At 51.3% G+C, this 22,498-nt stretch overlaps 1 protein-coding gene across 6 annotated transcripts in view; it reads left to right on the plus strand.

Moving 5' to 3' along the window:
- Positions 1–22,498, plus strand: part of GRB10 (growth factor receptor bound protein 10) — a 181,203-nt gene that overhangs the window by 120,006 nt on the left and 38,699 nt on the right. For 4 of the 6 annotated variants that reach the window (XR_008717526.1, XM_055589645.1, XM_055589644.1 and 1 more), the window contains one exon: positions 20,261–20,417. Coding sequence is in view for 5 of the 6 variants with exons in the window: in XM_055589645.1 (XP_055445620.1) it covers positions 20,261–20,417 (157 nt within the window). In the remaining variant the exon portion in view is untranslated. Of the gene's footprint in view, positions 1–6,948; positions 7,225–18,961; positions 19,494–19,554; positions 19,782–20,260; positions 20,418–22,498 lie in introns of those variants that run through there. The other 2 variants (XM_055589647.1, XM_055589648.1) reach the window with 2 other exon arrangements.

Raw genomic sequence — 22,498 nt, forward strand, 5'->3', positions numbered from 1 at the left:
CGCACCGTCTCTTGGTCTTCAGATGCCATGGATGCCCTAGCTAGGCTCTGGCTGTCCCGAGGCTCTTTCTAGGCATGTAGCGGTGTGTGGCCTTGCAGCGCCCACAGAGCAGAGGCGGAGGAGGAGATTCTGGTCCATTTGATGTAAGGAACATTCCACGTGTGGTGCTGTGGGGGACCACTGCATGGATGTAGGCGTGGCGAGCAGGGTCCAGTGGTCACATCCTGACTCGGGCCCAGGCTCAGGCTGCCCATCTCCTGCAGGTCTGCAGCCCAGCCCCCCTCAAACCTCCCCCACGTGGTCTCCAGTCTTGGAAGATGACCAGGAGGGAGCACCCTGGTGACAGTGACCAATAGGGCCTTGAGAATGTGTCCCCAGAGGGCACCCCTGGAAGCTGACTGCTGCCTGCCCTCATCTGGCACGGGTCCAACTAGGAAATCCCGCCTCACTGCTGCTTCCATCTCATGGACCCACTCCCCAGGGTGATTTGGGAGGCTTCCTCACACCTGGGCACTGCCACAGCCCTGCCCTCAGGAGCCCAGGAACTGCTGTGAGACACAAGTGCCCGGAGGCACCAGCGGGTAGACATGGGACTTTCCAGTTGCAGGAAAGGCACCAGCCAGCAAAGCAGCTGGGACTGGAGGACGAGGAAACAGTAGCTGGGTTGGAGGCAGAGAATGTTCCAGAAAGAGGGAGGGAAGGCGATCAGGAGGGACACGGGGTGGGATTGGGGGCCCTGGAGGTCTGGCAGGGATCCATCTCTGCGGAGCAAACTGAACCGAGTGTCTCAAGACAAGCAAGGCAGATTTTTTTTTTTTAACTGAAGTATAACCGATTCCCAATGTTGTGTTATCATCTGCTGAACAGCAAAGTGATTCAGTTATACAGGTACATTCTTTTGCATCTTCTTTTCCATGATGGTGCGTCACAGGAAGTTGAATATAGTTCCTGTGCTAGACTGTAGGACCTTGGGGTTAGCAGACCTTGTTGTTTATCCGTGTTATCTACATTGGGTTGGCCAGAACGTTTGTTCAGATTTTTTCACAGCAAACCCCCGATGACCATTTTGACCAACCCAGTGCTAGTTTGCATCTGCTAACCCCAACCCCCACACCATCCTGTCCCCAGTCCCCTTCCCCTTGCAGAAGTCTGCATGTTGGATTTTATGCACAGGATGGCAGCTGTGGGGACAGCCAGGTAGGACGAGGACACAGCAGGAGCTGAGGTCGGGGGACTGGATGGATTTGTGCAGAGCAACAGCACATGGTGACTTCTTGCCTTTCTGTAGCTTTCTTGTCTCTATGATAACTTGAGGCTCTGCTTCACTCCTTTAAAAATATGTCCAACCCTGGCCTTGGGTGTTAGCGCCTAAATTCCATTCTCTACTCAGCAGTCAGGGCCTCACAGAAGATGCTTGATGGATGCAGGGGGTCCTGTCATGGGGACCGAGGAGCTTCTCGAAGGGCAAAGGTAAGGGAGCAACTCAGGGCTGTGGAAAGGGCAGCAGGGGCCACCTTACAGACCAAGGTGACGTCACCAGGAACGGCCAGAGGGGGTGTCCCGAGAAAGACAGAGTCCACTTCTGTGGGGCCAGAAACTCAAACCAGGACCCAGGACCCTCCAGTAAATGCCAGGCTCCTCAATGGTGTTGAGGCCCTAGAAGACCCCAGGAAACGAGAGGTCGGGGACAAGCAAATCCGAGGAGATGTCTAGCTGATGGAGACCAAGGAGCTGCCGGGCAGCTGAAGGTGGCCAGTGGGCCCAGAGGGGATCCTAAATTCAAAGATTGCCTTTTGGGGACTTCCTCGGTGGTTCAGCAGCTGAGACTATGTGCTCGCAATGCAGGGGGCCCAGTTTCGATCCCTGGTCAGGGAACTGGAGGCCATGTGCGGCGGCTGAGAGGTCACACGCCACAACTGAAAGAGTCTGCATGCCCCAACAAGACCGAAGACCTCACAGGCTGCAGCGAGACCCGGCGCAGCCAAACACACACCCGCGCACATGTTCTTAGGAGCTGCCTTTTCCAAAAAGGACGCTACTTGGACACTGGCTAAATATGACTGAAGTATGCAGACAGCTGATGGTAATGTATGGATGTGATTTCCTGATTCCAGTCCTTGAACTGTGGTTAGAGTTGCTGTTTTTAGGAAATGTACATCAAGTTGTCCCGGGCTGCAGGGCCAGCTGTCTACAGCTCACTGTCCTAGGCAGGCAGGGACAGAGGGTAAGAAGATGATGAAGCCAACGGGGCTACTTGGGAGCCTGCTGCTGCTGCTGGTTGGTTGCTGAGTTGTAACCGACTCTCTTAAGACCTTATGGGCTGCAGCCCGCCAGGTTCCTCTGTCCGTGGGGTTTCCCAGGCAGGAATGCTGGAGTGGGTTGCCATTTGCTCCTCCAGGGGATCTTCCTGACCCAGGGATCGAACCCACGTCTTCTGCACTGGCAGGCGGATTCTTTACCATTGAGCCACCTGGGAAGCACATAAACCTAGATGGAGAACATGTGGAAAAGTCATTGTACTAGGTTTCACACATTTTCTGTTAGCCTGAAATGTTTTCAAGATAAAATGCTGAACAAACCCAAATAAGCCTCTCTGTGCACAGATTTATGCAGGGTGCTTTCCCCCAAGAGGAGCAACATCCTAGAAAACATAACAGGAGTCCATCACGTTCAGTCACAGCCAGTGCAAGTCGTCGGGAGACGAATGCGCACACCCTCCGGCCCTCCTGCCCCAACCAGTGACCCCGAGGGATGAGGCGGCCGCCCCCAGCTGGTTCTCTGCAACGTCCGAATCAGAGCGCTCAAACTGGTGCTGCTGGCAAAGGGAGACATGGCCCTGTCCTGGGAGAGCGTCAGCGAGAACACGCTGGTCCCTCTTTCCCTTCCTCTCACAGGAAACGGAGTAGCCACAGTCCTGCTGGCGTAGCAGGATGTGCTGAGTGGGTCTGTCTCTACCATGCTCAGCCTGGATGCCAATTCATATACACTGCAACCAAGGGAAAGAAATTCCTGCAGCGTTAGCGTCGGAACCTCAAACTGTGAAGGGTCCTCAAGTAAAGAAACTGCAGGACCATAAGTAAAACACCACGTTTTCTCCAAGGCTGCGCCAGCCCCGGAGGGATGCTACTGGCTGGTCTCCTTGGGACTCTGTACCAGGATGTCCAGAACCCACAGGAGGAAGGTCTTGTCACCAAATCTGTGCCGCTGGAAGGCTGACTTTAGATGCCCCCTTTTGGCCTGGGTAGGTTCTTTGTGCAGATATTTGGAGGTTTGATAAGCGGGCTCTGTAAACAGTAGTAGCACCTTTTCCTGACTTGTTGCTGCTCCAGCTGGGTGGTCAGCTGGCAGCCATGTGGTCTCCAGTGTTTTTTCTTTTTCTTTTGGGGGGTGTTGGGCCAGGGTGTGAACTTCAGAGAGCAGACAGCACCCTTCCTGCTCAGGGCTTTTCTGTCTGGAAACAACCCGTAAGCAGCCATGCAAAGCTGAAGCTGTTGTTGGGAGGATATTCCTTCTTTTATGAAAGAGAGGTTTTGCGTCTGAAATCTCAGCAGGTTCTGAGGGGACCTGGTTTGCATGCCACAGGATGTTCATTGGTGCCCACGAGGCCCTCACAGATACGGTTCCTGGCCAGAGGTCAGCAGAGAGGTGACCCTGGCCCGCGGCCGTGTGGTACGGGCTCCAACCTCCTGCTGTGGCACCTCTCCAGTCCTGCCCAAGTCTCCCCTGGGGGCACACACTGGTGCCCAGGCACGGCTGGCGAGGAGGGCAAGCCACAGCGGCTCCAGCCTGCTGCCAGTGCCCGGAAGGATGCTGCCCAGGAGCCGGCCTGGCCTCCCAGCCGGCCTGGCTCGGGGGAGCTGCCAGAACAGAGGTTAAGGAGGACCCGTGATCTGTGCTCAGCAGATACTTATCATTAGTAACCGGGTACCAAGCAGGGGAATAAAATCTTCACTTTATTCCATGCACACTGTTTTATGTACCAAGAATGTCATGAGCCTATGAAATGTGAGATGATGAAACTGAACTATGTTAGTGAAGGAAGGGATGCGGGCCCTTCAAGAATCAAAGGAGCATCTAGTGCTAATAATTCCAAGTCATACACTAACTCAGTTGTCCTCAGCCAGAGTAAGAAGCAAAGACAGTGTTGGGGATGCATAAGAAAAACCATTCTGGTAGAAAGACCTGCAGAGCGTAAAGAAGGCCTGTTTGGTGTCAGTTCTCACTGGTGCCATGCTGCCGTGACTCCTGGTTATTTTTAGGGTGGTTTTGGTCAGAAGCAGTGGAAGTCTCCAAATCCATCTCACCCTGCTGAGGGGTTCTTGGACCTCTGATGAGCATGGCTCTCTCTGGATCTCAGGTGAGACTGTTCTGTCTCACCTGAGTGACCAAGGAGCCGCTTGTTCCTGTTCTTTTAGGAGCAGCTGGGTCTGTGACCCCAACCCCCTGAAGGTCCTTCATGTCTTATTCTCTGTATCCATCTTCTCTGGAGTAATTTGGAATTCCCCTAATAAAGACAAGCAGCTTGTATAACTCTGAGGTTGCCACGGCAGGTGGACTGTCACAGAGACCAGAACAGATGCCCTCCTGCTGTGGCAGAGGCCCTGGTGGCATCGTGGGGACCTGCTGCCCAGCGGGCCAGGTCTCAGGGACCCTAAGGAGGCCTACAGAACTCCCAGCTGGGTGCTGCTCTTTTCTCTTTATCCTGGATACCAGTCCACTTACTTTTATGGGTGGGGTGCTTGTTTTAATTTAGTTTTATATTGTCTTAGTCACTGAATCAACCCGATATGCAACAAGGAGCACACATCAGATTCACAAACTTGAAATCCAAACTCCTACCTAAAGATTCCAGAATAGGCAGGGTCCCTTCCCCAGGAAAGACTCACGCAGACCCCCGAGGTGTCACAGTGGGAGCAAGAACAGCCTCAGGGCCTGGGGTCTTGGGCGGCGAGGGGCTGTCACTGGGTTCCAGGCTGCTGAAAGGTTGAATTTTATGGGAACCCAGAAGAGGCCAACCAGATTTCACCTCTGAGCGTGAGAGGTTCCCCCTTTAGAAGAGTGGTTTTGACCTTATAAAGCTGCTGTCGAAAACCATGTGGTTCTGGTTTAAAAGCAGAGACATCTGTGCTCTAGAGCAGGCATCCAGAGAAGGAGCCAGCTGCTCCAAGCATCAGAATACCATAAACAAGGCATCATGACTTATTCACTGTGCTCCAGCAGTTATCAGCTCTTTGGAGGAAGAGCTGAATTAGGGTCTTAATCTTTATTGCCTGTTATTATGAACTGTATGGCACCTCAGTCCCCAGTTCAGACATGAAGTCCTGAAACCCCTGAGACCTTTGACTATGACTCTGTTTGGGAATAGAGTAGTTACAGATGTTAGTCATTAAGTTAAGATGTGCTCGTGCTGGAGTAGGTGGGCCAACCCAGTAGGACTGGTGTCCTTATAAAGAAGGGACATTTGGACCCACACAGAGGGGAAAGCCCTGAAAATGCAAGCAGTGATCAGGGTGATGTTTATGTGCCAGCGACGGCCCGCAGGTCCCCAGGAGCTGGGGGAGAGGCATAGAAGGGAACCCTACTCATAACGCTCAGAGGGGACCACCTTGTCTCTGATGTCCAGTGTCCAGAACTGTAGGATAGTACCGCTGGGCAAGCCACCCCATTTGTGTGCATGTGTGTGTGCTAAGTCGCTTCAGTCGCGTCTGACTCTTGTGACCCCATGGACTGTGCCCACCAGGCTCTCTGTCCCTGGGATTCTCCAGGCAAGGACACTGGAGTGAGTTTCTGTACCCTCTTCCAGGGGATCTTCCCGACCCAGGGATCGAACCTACAGCTTCTGCATAGCAGGTGGATTCTTCACCGCTGAACCACTGAGGAAGCCCTTGTATGTACATAGATGGAAATAAATTCTAGGTGGCATAAACTGTTAATAAAAATTCAACTCCTGGTGGGAGCTCCCTGTGCTTGAGACCCAGGATTGGACTTTGGGTCTTTATTCCAGCTGATCCCAGAGCCATCCCCTCCATGGGAGAGAAGTCCACCAGAGGTTGACTCCCCTCCCCCAAAGGTCTTCACAAAGCAGTCTCTCCTTCGTCTGCGTCCTTCCAGAGAAGCTAGTCTGTTCAGATAGACCACACAGTTTGGCAAGTGGGTGCATTGAACACAGGTAAGAGTAGGGACTACACTGGCCTGACTTACTACTAAGTCACCTGTGCTCAACTCAAAAAATGAGTTGTTTTAAATTATAAAAGTAACACATGCTCACAGGAAGATCAAAAAGTGAAACTTAAATAGTACAAGGCAGTCTACAATAAAAAGTAAGGTTCCCTTTCTGCTCATTTCCCAGCTCTCGCCTCATTCTTCAGGCATGAGCAGTGTGGATGGATGTTGTCTATCTTGTCCAGAATTTACCTGTGTTATCACATTTCCGCCAAAAACCTCCTGGGGCTCCATTGAGTGGGGATCGTACTTGGTTTAACCTAACCCTCTTATGACAAACAGTGTCATTGTTTGCAGTTCTTTCTTATTGTAAACAAAGCTGAAACGAACATTCTTGCATATGGGTCTTTGGTCACTTAATGGTGGAGAGCTGGGTAGTTAGATAGATGATGGGTAGGTAGATAGATAGATATACTGGTAACTTAGAGTCTCAGCACAGCAATTGCTGATTAAAGGCTACGTGTGTTTATGACTCTCTGTGTGTGTATGAAGCTCATTTTTATAATTGTCATCAGAGGGCTGTGTACCCTGTACGGTACAACGAGAAGGCCCTGGAGCCTGGCTGACCCCTGCTTAAGGAGCAAAGGAACCCAGTATGGGTGTCTTGTGTCTGATTTCACTGGCCCCCGAGCGGCAGCTAAGTCACTCCCCCGTGATGAAGCCGACTCCAAGCAATCCGTCATTTCCATTGGCTGTTTCCGAAGCTTCAAGAAACTCTAGAAGGTATTTACTGAGCCCGTCTGGGAGCAAAGAGACAGACCCAAAGGGAGGTTTGCAGCAGGGGCGCTTGCTTACGCGTCACGCTGGAAGCCCCTGAGTTGGAGACCCCGTGGCCGTAGGGCGGGGTAGGGTGCGTGCTGCCGCTTTCAGGCTCTTCACTCTTTTCTGGCGTTGCATTTTCTGAGTCCATGTTGGACAGAGCCTTGTGCTTTCCTGGTTATTGAGGAGCTGGTCCCACTGGCGTTTGGCTTACGTTTCGCCCCTGCGGATCCCTGGTCTAAGGTGAGCAGAGCTGAGCAGCCCTGCTGCTCGTACAGAGGGACGGTGCTGCAGCCCAGGGGTCCAGCCTCAGCCCTCAGCAAAGGGTTTCCCTTCTGTGGCCTGATTTTAGTTACGAAAATGCAGCAAACAGGGATGCCCACTGATACCAGTGAACATGTTCTGCTTTTTAAGGGACTTCTCTGTAATTACTGTCACTAACTCGTGATCTTTAGCGGTATTCTTGTAATCTCGCCTTAATGGTAGATAAGTTGACTTTCCCAAAAAGAGAGCGTTATTGGCAGTATAAAGGTTATCAGTATAAGGTCATTCCTAGCAGATATGTTTTGGAGGGGAGTTGGGATTTTGAGAGTGAAAATTGTATCTACAGATACGAATTCTTGACTCTTAGTAAAAAGGTAGCCCCGCCCAGCAGCCGTGTGGCTGTGATCTAGACTGTCGGGCTCACTGTCTGCATGGTCTGGACCCAAGGAAGGTCTAAAGGTTGTGGTCCCTTTGTAACCTAGCCATTCATGTCTCTCTCAGCTCCTTGGATTTCACTTTTTTCTAAACTTCCAGTAACTCTGTCAGCCTTCAGAGCCTGTGTACAGCCTCTGCATCCAGCTGTGTGTCCTCCCCTGCGCGCTCCCCCTACAACAACGTCAGCAGTAGCAGGGCAGCGGCTGGGACGCCTGTGCTGGCCCAGTAGGCGCGAGCCAAGGTCTGCATAGGATCTGGTATCGCGCCCTCATTGGAGGTGGGGGGGTGGATGCTGCTTGGGGCGCAGCTGGAGGCCCCCTCGTCCCTAAAGACCACATAAGACCTGCCCTGCCTCTCATGTCAGACGTTCGCTGAAACTGGATGCTGGTAAATACATTGCGGAGCTTGAGATAAAGATAGCACATTGGCCTGAGGGCAGAGCCACCCTAGTCAGTGCGGCTCCCGTGGTCTGGGGGGCTGATCTGTGGGGTGGCCTGCCCTGCCATCACAGAACAGAGGGACAGGCAGTGGCGAGGGGATGCCGTGTCGCGGCTCTGTCTGACGGGCTGTCTGCGCGGGCGCCGCGCAGTGCGCCGGCGTGGACGTCCGCTTTCCGAGGGCAGGTGTGGCCGCACACCTGTGTGAACCGAAGTGAGGTCTTTGCCTTCTGCACATATTCCTGACCCCGACCGGGGCTGAACTCCCTGGTGCCTGCGGATTTGAGGTCTTAACCCTCCTGACAGTGAAAACAGATACCTAATGGGGAAGGAGGAGGAGCCTCTTGGTGCAGAGCGCTGTCTTTGTGACCCTGCCCCCTGTCGGTGACGGCAGGCGTGAGATGCTGATTGAGGAGGAACCTGCGTGTCATTATTGTCACATGATGTGTTTTTTAAACTTTTACTTTGAAATAACCTCAAACCTATAGAGCAGCTGCAGTAGCGACACAGAGCACTCCTGTAGATCTTGGCTTAGATTCCCTAGTCGCTCACATGCTGCCCCATTTAAGTCATTTTCCTTGCTCCTGTACATTTATGCCAATGTGTATAAATGTGTGTGTAACAGGGTGCACTGTAGCACACAGCAGTTACCAAATCAGGGTGTTCGCATTAACAAGTGCAGAGATCCAAACCTTAGTCAGAGGCTCTAATTGTCCTTAAAAAAAAAAAAAATTATTGGACTATAGTTGCTTTACAATGTTGTGTTAGTCTCTGCTGTACAACAAAGTGAATCAACTATACATATGCTGCTGCTAAGTCACTACAGTTGTGTCCGACTCTGTACAACCCCATAGACCGAAGCCCACCAGGCTCCCCCGTCCCTGGGATTCTCCAGGCAAGAACACTGGAGTGGGGTGCCATTTCCTTCTCCAATGCATGAAAGTGAAAAGTGAAAGGGAGGTCGCTCAGTCGTGTCCAACTCTTAGCGACCCCATGGACTGCAGCCCACCACACTCCTCTGTCCATGGGATTTTCCAGGCAAGAGTACTGGAGTGGGGTGCCATTGCCTTCTCCGACTATACATATACCCACTCTTTTTTTGGATTGCTTTACATTCAGGTCACCACAGAGCGCTGAGTAGAGTTCCCTGTGTTACACAGCAGATTCTCATTAGTTACCTATTTTATATGTAGTATCAATAGTGTATATACATCAATCCAGTCTCCCAATTCATCTCACCCACCCGCCTTCCCCCCGGGATCCACACATCCTCCCAGTGTCCTTTATGGCTTCTTTTTTTCTGGTTCATGAACCCATACAGGCCCCTCCTCTGCGCTGGCCTCAGTGTCTCTAATCTCCTTCCAAGGGGGGCCCAATCTGGCCACTCCATGTCCTCTGTCACGTATGCGGTTACTAGAGCCCTGTCTTTGCTTTGTAGGAGGTTTCTTTGGGGCTCCTTCAGGCTGTACGTGGTGGGCAGACCACAGGCAGCTGCCTCCTTCTCGGGGCGGGAGTTCAGGATGCTGTGTTGCTGGTTTCTCTTGTCACTAATGTTGGTATGTGTTAGTCCTGTCGGCTAGGCTTTTCCATCGTGACGTGGCGTCTCCCTTGTAACTAGAAAGGAGTTGAAAGGAAGAGAGCTTGGAGCCATGTTACACGCATCCTCCTCCAAACTCCTTTGGCTGGTTTTGTCAAACATTGGCGGTTCCCGTGTGGTGGCTCCCTCTCCGTCGCTCTGCATCTATCAGTCGGCCTTCAGCCGTGAGGGTGAGCGCGCTTCCCTCCCAGCTGTGTGTCTGTGTGTGTGTTTATTCATCATAAGCGCAGGTTAATGGTTACTGGATTCCGTGACTCATGGCCACTGCAGTCCTTGTTTGGTTTGACCTCACATTGTCCCAGTGATGTGGGGCCATCCCGGGCCCTGGATTATGTTCAGCAGCACTCGTGCCTCTGCCCACAGAGGATAGTAGTCCCCCCCACACACACCACTTGTGACAAGCAGAAATATCTCAGACGCGGCCAAATGTGCCTCGGTGGGGGCGTGGAGGGGTGTCTAGCCCCCGTCAGGAACCACTCAGGGTGGGAAGGGGTACTGCTTTCTCTACTACATTTTAAGATTCATAAGAGAAAACATGGGTTCAGTTCTTCAAATATATTAGCCAGGAGAAGTCTTCAAATTTGCTTTATTTCTCCTGGTGGCTTTCTTTATCCTTCTTTTAATATGAGGAATAGAACATGTACAAACCTGTAGAATAGTGGTGAATCCCACCTGTCCCCCACCCAGACCCCACAACTGTCAAACCACACCCCCTTATATATTATATTGTTTTGACCCAAATTCCAGCCATCATATCATTTATCTATAAATCTTTTAGTCTATTTCTATAAAAGATCCAGACTATTTTCTTAACAATACTGTTAATACCATTGTGACACCTAATTCCTTAATCTCACTTTTGAAAAACTTTGTACTCAGGTAGGAATTGCATTTACACTGCATGTCTGCAACCCTAGTGCCATGAATTCCCTTACAAGACACTGCCACCCCAGGGAAGGGCTTGGCCCTGGGAGTGTGCTCCCCCGGGGGCTCTGATCCACACTGAAAAACCCAGTCCCAGGCCACCTTGCAAGTTTCAGCACCACATTCATGCCTCAGGGCTGCCTGTGCCCAGCAGAGCTAGAGAGAGAACCCAGTGAGCAGACCCCTTACAGGTCATCTGGTCAACCCCTGCACTGGGCACAGCACAGCCTCACCACCCCCAGGGTGGACGGGCCATGATAGGAGCCTCTTTTCTCAAGGACCATCACTGCTTCTCATCGTGGGCTTCAGCTGCTTGAAATACAAAGCAAACTTCAAATTCTTGGATTTTCAACTGCTTAGACCAGAAACAGTTGAAAGCCCCATAGAAGTCTCTGAGCTTAGCAGAAGCCCAGGGTGAGCTTCCTGCCAAGTGCTCCCTCTTCCTGAATTGGTGCTGTGGACAGTCTTTGTCCTGCAGCCTGTGGGGAGTGGGATCTTTTAGGCACATGATGCCCCAGGAGGAGGAGTCGAGAGCAGTGTGTCTGGAATGAGCGTATGTGGAGCATTTGCTCTGGGCTGTGGTGTTGCATGCATTTCTGTGAGTGACACTCACCATCAGCCTGTGTAACATCCCTCTGTTTGGGGTTGAGGATCTGGGGTGGGATGGCTCGTGCAGGGAGTGGAGAGCAGGAGCTTGAATCCCATGCTGGCAGCTTCTACAGTCTCCGTAATGATGCACTTAGACAGTGTGGGGTTGGGTTTGGGGAGCGGGGTGCCTTGGACATCCAGGAGAGGGGGGCCAGCACCCAGCACTTGCTTGATGAGTGCTTGTTTAATGGGGGGTGGAGGTTCGGAGATGCTCAGAGGAGATCTGTGCTTTAAGGAATAGTATGCATTCTGCCAAACACATGTCATCTCCTTTCTTGGAAATATTTCCCCTATTAGAGGTGGTACTCTGGGGAAATTGACATCCGGCCATTTACCCTGAGAAAATAATTCATGCCACACTCCAAGACTCATGTAAAGATGTGCCAGGGCACTCTGTGAGAAGAAGGATCACTGAGAAGCCACTGAGTGGGCAGCCCTGGGACAGCACCACCTTCCCCACAGCCGTAAGCAAAAATCCCCCACTAGCACTAACACACCAGAGAAACACAATGACCTGGGTATAACGTGATGTTGCTGGTGTAACGTGAAGCTTGACACCACGATTGCAAAACCTCAGACGCCGTCTGAGCCCAGTGGTGTCCATGCATCTATTTATAAACAGCTGTGCAGGAGAAGACAGGAAGGACACACTGGAGAACTATAACTGTGAATCTGGGAGTTGTCAGCAGTGGTCACATTCTTTCCTTTGTCCTGTATGTGTTTTCCAAACATGTTACAGTGAAACCTGTGAGAAAAGATGAATGTATCTGTGTTCCCCTGAATGACTTGGGTTAAACGTGGCTATATTTCAGTACAAACAGGACTGCTACTGTCGCTGGTGTAGGGCTGGTTGACCAACTAAAAGTTATACTCAGATCAATCCCTCTGTTGGCCAAGGGTCGACTGTATATGTATGTGTGTATGCATGTGTGTTTGTGTGTGTACATTTGTGTGTATATGCATGTGTGTATATTTATATACATGTGAAGGACAGGGACACCTGGCGTGCTGCAGTCCATGCAGTTGCAAAGAATCAGACATGCCTTAGCAATTGAACAACAACAAAAATGTATGTGCACGTATCAGGAATGTCCCCTCTATATGATCCCGTCTGCTCCTGACTTGGCATATCCTGGAGGCCACCGCCCTTGTCCTTACACAGAGCTCAGAGCGTGGGAACACCCGTGTTGCCTGTGCCCTGAATGAGGTCCTCTCCTTTACGTTGTAAAGCAGCCATCCTCCACAGGTCTCAGGGCCACGGGCGGGCAGGCAGGATGGGGCACCTCTCGGCAGAGACTCGCACACACCCTGCATGACCCGGAGCCCAGCCGTGGTGCCTAGTCCTGGAAGCTTGCGGGGAGGGGAGCCTTGTAGATGAGAATGGCTTAGCGCAGGCCTGCAGAGTCACAGCAGGTCGCTGCGGTGGAGTGGAAGCCTCAGCTGTGCTCTGGGGCCCAGGAAGAAGGGAGGCAGTATGGCAGGCAGGGGGTAGTGCCTCCCCGGGTGAACAGGCAGTCAGAGCAGCAAGCCGGGCCAGGCCCCAAGCACTCTGCAGAGAAAGAGATGTGAACAGACACTCCCAGGACAGCTCAGGACCCTGCTGTGGGGGCCAGGTGGGCCCCCAGAGCAGCCCTGTGCATGCAAGGACTCTGACGCCCAGAGAAGTGCTGAGAATCTTCTCTCAGCTCCATGGAAGTGGGACCTCTTGGTTCCTCTATACCTCAACAAAAGAGAATAGGATTTGCAGGGGAAGAGGGGCAAGGGTGAACCATTTTTGATGGTTTATTGAATTTGTTATAATATTGCTTCTGTTGTTTATGTTTTAATTTTTTGCCTTTGAGGCTTGTGAGATCTTAACTCCCCGACCAGGGATCAAACCCACACCCCTTTCACTGGAAGGCAAAGTCTTAACCACTGGACCACCTGGGATGTTTTTAAAACAGCTGTTATTTTTATTTCCTGTAAAATATCACTCTGTACAAATTGCTTTTCTCAAAGTAATAGGCTGTATGTATCTAGTCTAGGAAACTTTAACAGAAATATAGGTGAGCCAGTCAAAACTGATCCCTCCAGGTAGTGACTTGGAGGTGCCAGCAGGCAGCCTTGTGCCCTAAATCATGCCCATGAGCACCAGGCAACAAGGGTGTCCATGGGGGGCTCCAGATCTGTGCTTGACTTCCGGGAACTACTTTGTGAGTTGATTTAGAACTTTAACTCCTTTAGAAAGGATTGTGAGGACTTACAATATTTTTAATTATCTCTGAAACCTTGAAATCAATAGATTATAACACAGACCCTTGTTTTTTTAAAAGTCCCTTTGGGTCTGCGTTGTTGAACAGAATGATGCTAATGATGTTACAGCGTATGGTGGGCCCATGTGATCGTCTGTAGCAGATTCAGTTGTCATTCCTTGTGGCTCAAAAGAACATCAGTTTAGAACAGAACTGAAAACAGAAGTCAGTGGAATTACATTCTTTTCACTAAAACAAACTCAGCCCAGCCCTGGCCCTGCCCTAACCTGAAGTACATCTAATTTCGTCCACATTTGCTAGGCCTGCCCCACATGGGGGCTCTGAGGGCCCCCGGGGTCAACAGCCTCATGTAGCTCCGGGGAAGCCTCTTGCAGACAGAGAGAAAGGCAGTCAGCAGAGGCCCTGCTTCAGACCTGGGCCCCAGTGGACCCGTCTCCTCCCTCTGGGAGAGCGGTCCTCCCGTCTTGGAGCTTCCACCCTGTGTCTGGTTGGGAGAGAGGGATGCTGACCTTGGAGGGAGTTCGCGTGGGGCCCCGCTGTGGCCTCTGCAGTGCTCAGCAGTGTACCGCCACTGCCCAGGCGCCGCTGGCTTTGCTGTTTTCCCTCCTCAGAAGCCTGGCCACACCAGGATTTCCTCCGCACCTCCCAACCCCATCACCCAGTCTTCCCTCCCTTTTGATATTTTTTTTAATTGAAATATAGTTAGTTCACAATATGTTGGTTTCATCTATACAACAAACTGATTCATCTTGCCTGGAGAATCCCATGGACAGAGGAGCCTGGCAGGCTACAGTCCAGAGGGTGGCCAAGAGATGGAAACGACTGAAGTGACTTAGCACACAGAAAGCACTTGTATATGTATCTCCTTGTTCAGATCTTTTCCACTGTAGTTTATTACAAGACACTGGATATAGCCCCCTGAGCCGCATGGTCGGAGAAGGCAATGGCACCCCACTCCAGTACTTGTGCCTGGAAAATCCCATGGACGGAGGAACCTGGTAGGCTGTAGTCCATGGGGTCGCTAGAGTCGGACACGACTGAGCGACTTCACTTTCACTTTTCGCTTTCATGCATTGGAGAAGGAAATGGCAACCCACTCCAGTGTTCTTGCCTGGAGAATCCCAGGGACGGGGGAGCCTGGTGGGCTGCCGTCTATGGGGTCTCATAGAGTCGGACACGACTGAAGCGACTTAGCAGCAGCAGCAGCAGCAGCTGCATGGTAGGACCTTGCTGTTCATGTTTTATATGTAGTGCTCTGTATCTCTTACCCCCAAACTTCTAATGAATCCACCCCTCCCTTTCACCTTTGGTAACCAAAAGTTTTCTGTGTCTGTGAGTCTGTTTCTGTTGTGTAGACGAGTTCATTTGCATCATTTTTTTAGATTCCACATATAAGTTATATCGTATGATATTTCTCTTTCTCTACCTTGCTTCACTCAGCAGTCTCTAGGTCCATCCATGTTGCTGCAAATGGCATTATTTCACACTTTTTCGTGGCTGTGTAGAATTCCATTGTATACGTGTACCACATCTTCTCTATCCATTTGTCTGACGATGGATACTTAGGTTGTTGCATGTGAATAGTACTGCTGTGAACACTGGGGTGCATGTGTCCTTTCAAATTAGAGTTTTCATCTTTTCTGAATACACGCCCGGGGTGGGATTGCAGGATCACATGGCAGCTCTTCTCCTTAGCTGTTTTTAGGACCATCCATCCTGTTCTGCACAGGGGCCGTGCCAGCTCACAAACCCACCCACAGCACAGCAGGGCTCTCTTCTCTCCACGTCCTCTCCTTTGTTAGTTGTCTGTAGACTTTCTGACCCATGTGAGGTGCTCCCTCACTGTGGTTTTGATTCACATCTCTGTAATCAGTAGCGGTGCTGAGCATCTTCTAGTGTGGCCTCCCTTTCGATATTGATCTTCCCGCCTGGATGCCCCCTGGTGGCCCTTGGATACGGCCTGGCTTCTCCCTAAGGGTTTACCCACAGGATTTACAGGAGGCTTCAGGAGTTAATGAGAAGCCCAGCGTACATCCTCGCTTTGAAAATGTATTTAAGCAGGACCCAGAGAGCTTTTGAACTAAGAAGAAAGTTGGATGATAAAGAACTGAGACAAGCGCTCAGCTCAGACCCAGCAGGCTCTCTGGGTCCTGTGCCGAGGACGGGCTATGTCCTCGGCTCAGCCATGGCACTGAGAGGCCGCCGACCCCCCCAGGGATACCCGGCACCTTGGCCGACCCTGGGACAAAGCACTGAGAGGCCTCCGTTTGCTGTTTTCAGGGGTTGGTCTCTGCCAGTGTCAAGAGTCTGCAGGATTTGGACACGACTCCGACTTGCAAGGCCCCAGCAGGAAATGTCTGGTCCCCGAAGCAGAAATAAGGGTGGCAGGAGGGAGGTGCCCACTGTCTGTCTGCCTGTTGGGGGCCATGGACGTGATGTATCTTCAACCCCAGCTCTTCTTTAACTCCTTCCTACAAGTTTGCACAGATCCAAGCTCTTGCTCCCCTCTCTGTACAGAGGATGCAGCAAAGGTATCAGCAGGGCTGCAGGAAAGATGGAACCTCTGTTACCACATCAAGGCTTTTAGGACGGGCTGCAGCACCAAGCCACTCAGAGGACTGCACATGGTAGAACCTTCCTGCTCCCATTAACCCTGATATGGAGGAGTCTCAAGCTGTTGACGTAGTTCTCTCTCTCTAATATTATTTTTTTAATTCAAAGTTTATTTATTTTTATCATTTATACAGCAAGAAAGCAATGCAGTCCAGGAATTTATTACAAATTTCAGAATCGGAATTCTGCCAAGCAGATGGCATACGTTCTCATATTTTCCAAGTATATAAGGAGGTGTTATGTTGAACATGATTTGCTCTTTTTTTAGTTTTTTGGTATTGAAAAAATTGTTTTACTTTAGATAGTTTATATACTAGGATATAGTTGATTTACAGTGTTGTGTTCGTTGCAAGAGTACAACACAGTGATTCAGTTAATACATATACATAGATCTATTCTAGGCTTCCCCTGGTGGCTTAGCTGGTAAAGAATCTGCCTGCAATGTGGGAGACCTGGGTTCCATCCCTGGGTTGGAAAGATCTCCTGGAGAAGGAAATGGCAACCCACTCCAGTATTCTTGCCTGGAGAATTCCATGGACAGAGGAGCCTGGCGGGCTACAGTCCATGGGATCACAGAGAGTCAAACATGACTGAGTTACTAACACTTTCATTTTCATATCTAGTCTTTTTTCAGATTCTTTTCCCATATAGGTTATTCTGTAATAAATGGTAGTTTTGTCTTTAAAAGCAATTAGCTACTTAATTTCCTTTGCAGTGCAAAAACGGAAAATTCAGCAGTTGGCTTTTCCAAGTGAATTGTTCTCACCGAATCTCAGTGATCATGAGGTCTGCTGTCTTAATTGCAAACCGGAGTCGGTCATGGCTGTCTGGGTCTAGTCCCCCACCCCTCACCTGTGTCTCAGGCCTTCAGCGAGCTCTTGCCTTGTCCCCAGCTTTCAGGGCATCTGAGGGCACCCCGGGGATGGGCAAAGGAGGCCAGGAGCTTTTCAGAAGAGGCTCTCATTAGCCCCAGCCAGGCTGACCCCATGAGGCTGCTGCCAGATCCCCTCTTTACAGGCACAGAGTGGCTAGTTGCTGATGAGGCCAGATTGCAGTGGGTCTGATTCTCCCCAGAACCCCTACCTCAGCCAGGAGGGTCATGAATGATGATTCCCCTTCCATCACTGGGGTCACAGAGCCAGGGAGTGACCGGGCCAGACTGGCGCTGCTGGTCTGTGCTCCGAGTCCTGTCCCCCCCACCACCTCGCAGGACCCAGATCCGTGTTTTCCCCAGACAGGTTTACCCTGAAGCCCTGTGTGCCCTCGGGGTCCATCTCATCCTGGCTGAACTGTGAGTTAGTGGAGCGGAGGCCTTGGCAGGCTGACAGAGAAGAAGCTCCTGCATCCCGCCCTCGCAGGACCATGAGCATCTCACTTGTGAGCTTAGCCTGCTCCCCAGCATCCCTCAGCCCAGGCCTGCTGCACCAAAGGCTGAGATGGAAGACCCTCTCTTGTTTCCAGAATGAGCCCAGCCCTGCCCAGTTGCTGACTGCAGGGGTGGTGGGCACAGGGCAAGACGCCCCTTCTGGAGCTGCTGGTTTTAGAGGCTGGCAGTTCCAACAGCACCTTCCTTTGTGCAGCTGTGTTGGTTACACTCTCCTCCCGAGCTCGTCAGGCTCCCTGGGTGAGACTGTGAGTGTGTTTGGTGGCTTCCTTGGCTTTCTGCCTTGGGGCCTGTTTAATCTGGTCAGCAGGCCCTGGTGACTTTGGAGCGATAACTGGATGGCGCGGTGTCAGGGGCGGAGCTGACAGTATGGGATCTGAGGTCCTGTCCTGGCAGCCTGTGACCCTCGTGTCTGTCTGTGTCACAGGCTGCAGCCCGCCTGCCCCACCCCCAGCAGGTCCCTGGCTCTGGGGATCTGAAAGCTGGGGACGTGGCCACATGACAAAGCACATCTTAGATTTTAATACTAGGTCTATATTTAGACCTCTGGGGGCATGGTCTTGGAGCAAAGGGAAGTGAAGAAAGAGTTTAAAGGAAAGTGCAGTAGGACTGAAAAGATTTAAAAGCTGCTGCTGTAGCTCATTTGGGCAGGAAAAGACTTGGAGAGAGACAGGAAACACACTTCAGCCTAATTTAAATTTCCTAGGGAAGATAATATTCGTTGTAATCACAGATACGTTCACTTAGAAACTTAGGAAAGAAGGAAAATTAGGAACATGCTGATTTGGGTATTTGTATGTATGCACTGCTGTGGAAGATTTATATATTTATGATTTACATATTTATGATTATACATGTACTTATATGTAATTAGCATATATATCAGTTGTATGAATTCTTTTTCTAGGTTTGTTTTTCTTTTGTATTAATGTATTTGTTCTTACAAAGTTTTTACCTGTACACCAGAGACATGTTTTCTTTGTTAGAATTCCATTTTGTTTTCATAAACTCAGTCATGTTATCTGTATTTGAATATTTAATTGGTTTTGGAGAAGTAGAACTGTCGTTCAGTGAAACGTCAGTTCCAGAAAAGACATGGAGTGGGTTTCGTTTAAGATGAATGTGAGTTATAAGCAGGCTCCTGGGTCCTGATCACCCCCCAGGTTGGAGGGCTGGTGGAGAGGTGGTGGGAACAGTGACCCTGCCCCACTGACAGCTCAGTCCCCGGGGTGGTCCTGCCTGCCCTCTGGCTCTGAGACTCTAAGTCTGCTGTGGACAGTCCTCAGGGGAACACACCCTCCCTGTGGACTTCCTCTCAGCAACTCACCGTCTCCCGCGAGACTCCTCACAGTGGAGAGAAATGTTCCAAGTCTGCATTTAACCGAAACTCAAGAAAAAGGACTTGGAGCGGGGAGGGAGGGAGTGGAGCCAGCTTCTCAGGACCAGCTGACACTCGGGCCGCAGAAAGCTCCAGCTCCAGACTTGCAAGTGATAGCATGCCTTGCCGGGCTCAAGGTTGCTGAGAGATTTGGCAGCCAGGCCTGAGTTCAGAGAACACACGTGCTCGGGCCAAGCGTCCTGCCCAGCGTCAGGACCGTGGGGAGGCGCGAGCGCGCGTTTTGCTGGAGCGCTGGTCTGAGCCTCGTGTTGTCCCGTTGTCATCGCCCCCACCTCGGGCAGGAGCGCCGAGTAGGGGAGCGATTGCATCAGGCCCAGGTAGGGCCCTGATTGGTCTGCCCCGCGTGGCTTGAGGACTGAGCCGAAGGCAGCCTTGTAGCCGCTGCCCTGCTGCCCAGAGACAGCCTGCCTACCGGGCCTCTGTCGGTGGGTCAGCGCCCGGAGTGGGGTCCTGCCTGCCAGGGACGGTGGGAGAGGCTGGGGACACACTCCCCTTCAAGACACAGTCTCGATTTAAAATGCCATCTTGTTCCTCTGACTGCTTTTTCCATGCTGTGGAGGTAAGATTTTATTGAGCGTCTCGTGTTTCCTCTCAATGCTACACCCCTATTGATTTTGCAGCTGGGACAGAGAAAATGTTTGATCCTCTGGATTTCTGCTTGGCCATCCCCCTGTCTGGGAGCTGCTCAAAGGTCATGGCTTTGAACAACGCTGGGAAAACGAAGCTGGCTTGGAATTTTGTAGGGGGAGGGGCCGAAGAGTTTGAGGACTGCCCTTTTCAGTTGTTTGAATTTCGGCATGTTCATATTCCTTTTCTCATCTTCTTCCTGAGCTACAGTGAGCATGAGGCGGGTAGGGAATGACAGGAGGAGGCAGTGGGTGCTGCCTGCTGCGCTGGGGACCCTTGAAAGGGAGAACAGCTGGAGTCACCCAGAGTTACGAATTCCTGCGGGGCATCTGTTGCTTTCACAGTCGGTTCAGCTGTAAACTGTCCAACCCCAAGACCACCAGCAGCACTTAAAAGGAAATCTTTGACTTCCCGAGGCAGATCATGGAAAAGCAGCTCGTACACTGGTTTGGCCATACGTCCCCGAGGTCTCCTGGGTGTTTTCAGAGCCTGTGTTGGAATCCTATGTGCCCTGTGCATCCGCAGGCGGATGAGAGGGGAGTGTTGCTGGGTGCAGCCTGCGGTCACCTGCTGCTTGGGAAACCAGTAATACATGTTGGAGTGCTGTCATCTGTGATTTTCCCGTTGTGTGCTGTATCACTGTTTCTTTCTGAAGACCCGAAGTTGTTCATCTGCAAATGTCACCTTCTTGTGTTGCAGGATGTTAAAGTCTTCAGTGAAGACGGGACAAGCAAAGTGGTGGAGATTCTGGCAGACATGACGGCCAGGGACCTGTGCCAGCTGCTGGTTTACAAAAGTCACTGTGTGGACGACAACAGCTGGGCGCTGGTGGAGCATCACCCACACCTGGGATTAGGTGGGGAGCAGGTCTGGGTTGGGGCAGCTCTGGGTGGGGGTCAGCTCCAGGTGGGGAAGCAGCTCCAGGAGAGGGGCAGCTCCAGGAGGGGGCAGCTCTAGGTGGGGGCAGCTCCAGGAGGGGCAGCAGCTCTGAGTGGGGAGCAGGTCTGGGTGGGGGCAGCTCTGGGCAGGGGCAGCTCCAGGAGGGGGAGCATGTCTGGGTAGGGAACAGGTCTGGGTGGGGGCAGTTCTGGGCAGGGGCAGCTCCAGGAGGTGGGGCAGCTCCGGGTAGGGAACAGGTCTGGGTGGGGGCAGCTCTGGGTGTGGGAGCAGCTCTGGGTGGGGAGCAGCAGTGGGTACTCAGGGTGCTGTCAGGTGAAGGCCACAACCAGCAGATGCCAGAGTCTCACTGCAGTGTCCCTGCCAGTGGAGCAGGTGGTCTGTCCGTGTTCCTGCTTCTTCTCTTCTTCTAAACTCTCCCCTTCCTTGCTCGCGGCCCTCTCCCCTTGGGTGCTTCCAGAATCTCGCTCTTGGATGTTTGGAGCAGTAATTCTCAAGGGATCAGACACAGTAGGAAGGAGGATCCCTCTGGGTCAGCAGGAGGACTGGCTGTGAGAGGCCCAGGGCTTGCTGCACACCTGTGCTCTGGGGAGTCAGCCAGAGGTGCCCTGGAAGATTCTGGCATCGCTTTGCAGAGCCGTTCCCTCACCAGACGGGGTCGGGGAACCATGGTGACAGCCTGCAGGAAGGCACAGGGAGGCCCCCAGGAGTCAAGGGGGCGATGTCATCTAAGTTTGAGTTTCCCAGTATCTGTGGGTATTTGAGAGAGCAAGAGATTGTTTTGAAATGTGTACTATTTACAGAACTTACTAAAGTTTGGGGTTTGTTTGGTGGCTTATTTCAGGTAAAGAAGCTTTTCAAACTTTCATTTAATTTTTTGCTGGATACTGTATGGTGCTTCTAAAACCATTGGCAAGTATTTAAAACCAGAATTTTCTATATGTAAGTCAGCTATATTTTCTTTCCATGTCTTGAAGGAGAGAAAAACTGCACAGCTTGCAAACTTCTTCCCATAGTTGAAAGTCTTTCTTATAACCTTTCAGAACAATTAATAAATTGAAATTAAACCTAGGTCTGGAATATTCCTTTCACTAACTGGCATTTGTGCAACTCATGTTATACAATCTAAGCCTACGTAATACGAGGTACATTTGAGTTGGCATCGCTTGAGGTCACGTGTTCTGGCTGCCCTGTGCTGTCAGACAGACGGTGTGTGGTTTAAAGTAAGCACTAAGAACTTCTGACTTCTTTCCTGTCACTATGGATGTGCAGTGCGCTTGTGTGTCATCTGAGGCTCTTTCCTTTGTCCCCAGCAACCTTCTACTGGGTACATTCAGCGGTACTCAACAGAGCAACTGACTGGAAGCTCCGGTGTGAGACATCAGTGAGTGGGCCCTAGTGGTCTGATGGGGCCGCCCACGGCATCTGCTGACACACAAGCAATTTGGAAACTAGATAGTGTCGGAGCCCTAGATGGTGTCGGAGCCCTAGTTTGTATGTGCACACACGTGCACACACATGTATATATGGACATGTATACATATGCATGTACACACGTGCATATATATCCATATACATGTGTACAGACATGCATAGACAATTAATTTTAAAGATGTATCTGCATCAGATCAGATCAGATCAGTCGCTCAGTCGTGTCCGACTCTTTGCGACCCCATGAATCACAGCACGCCAGGCCTCCCTGTCCATCACCAACTCCCGGAGTTCACTGAGACTCACGTCCATCGAGTCAGTGATGCCATCCAGCCATCTCATCCTCTGTCGTCCCCTTCTCCTCCTGCCCCCAATCCCTCCCAGCATCAGAGTCTTTTCCAATGAGTCAACTCTTCGCATGAGGTGGCCAAAGTACTGGAGTTTCAGCTTTAGCATCATTCCTTCCAAAGAAATCCCAGGGCTGATCTCCTTCAGAATGGACTGCTTGGATCTCCTTGCAGTCCAAGGGACTCTCAAGAGTCTTCTCCAACACCACAGTTCAATAGCATCAATTCTTCGGCGCTCAGCCTTCTTCACAGTCCAACTCTC

This window comes from Bubalus kerabau, chromosome 8 (assembly GCF_029407905.1).
Source record: "Bubalus kerabau isolate K-KA32 ecotype Philippines breed swamp buffalo chromosome 8, PCC_UOA_SB_1v2, whole genome shotgun sequence".
Lineage (NCBI taxonomy): Eukaryota > Metazoa > Chordata > Mammalia > Artiodactyla > Bovidae > Bubalus > Bubalus kerabau.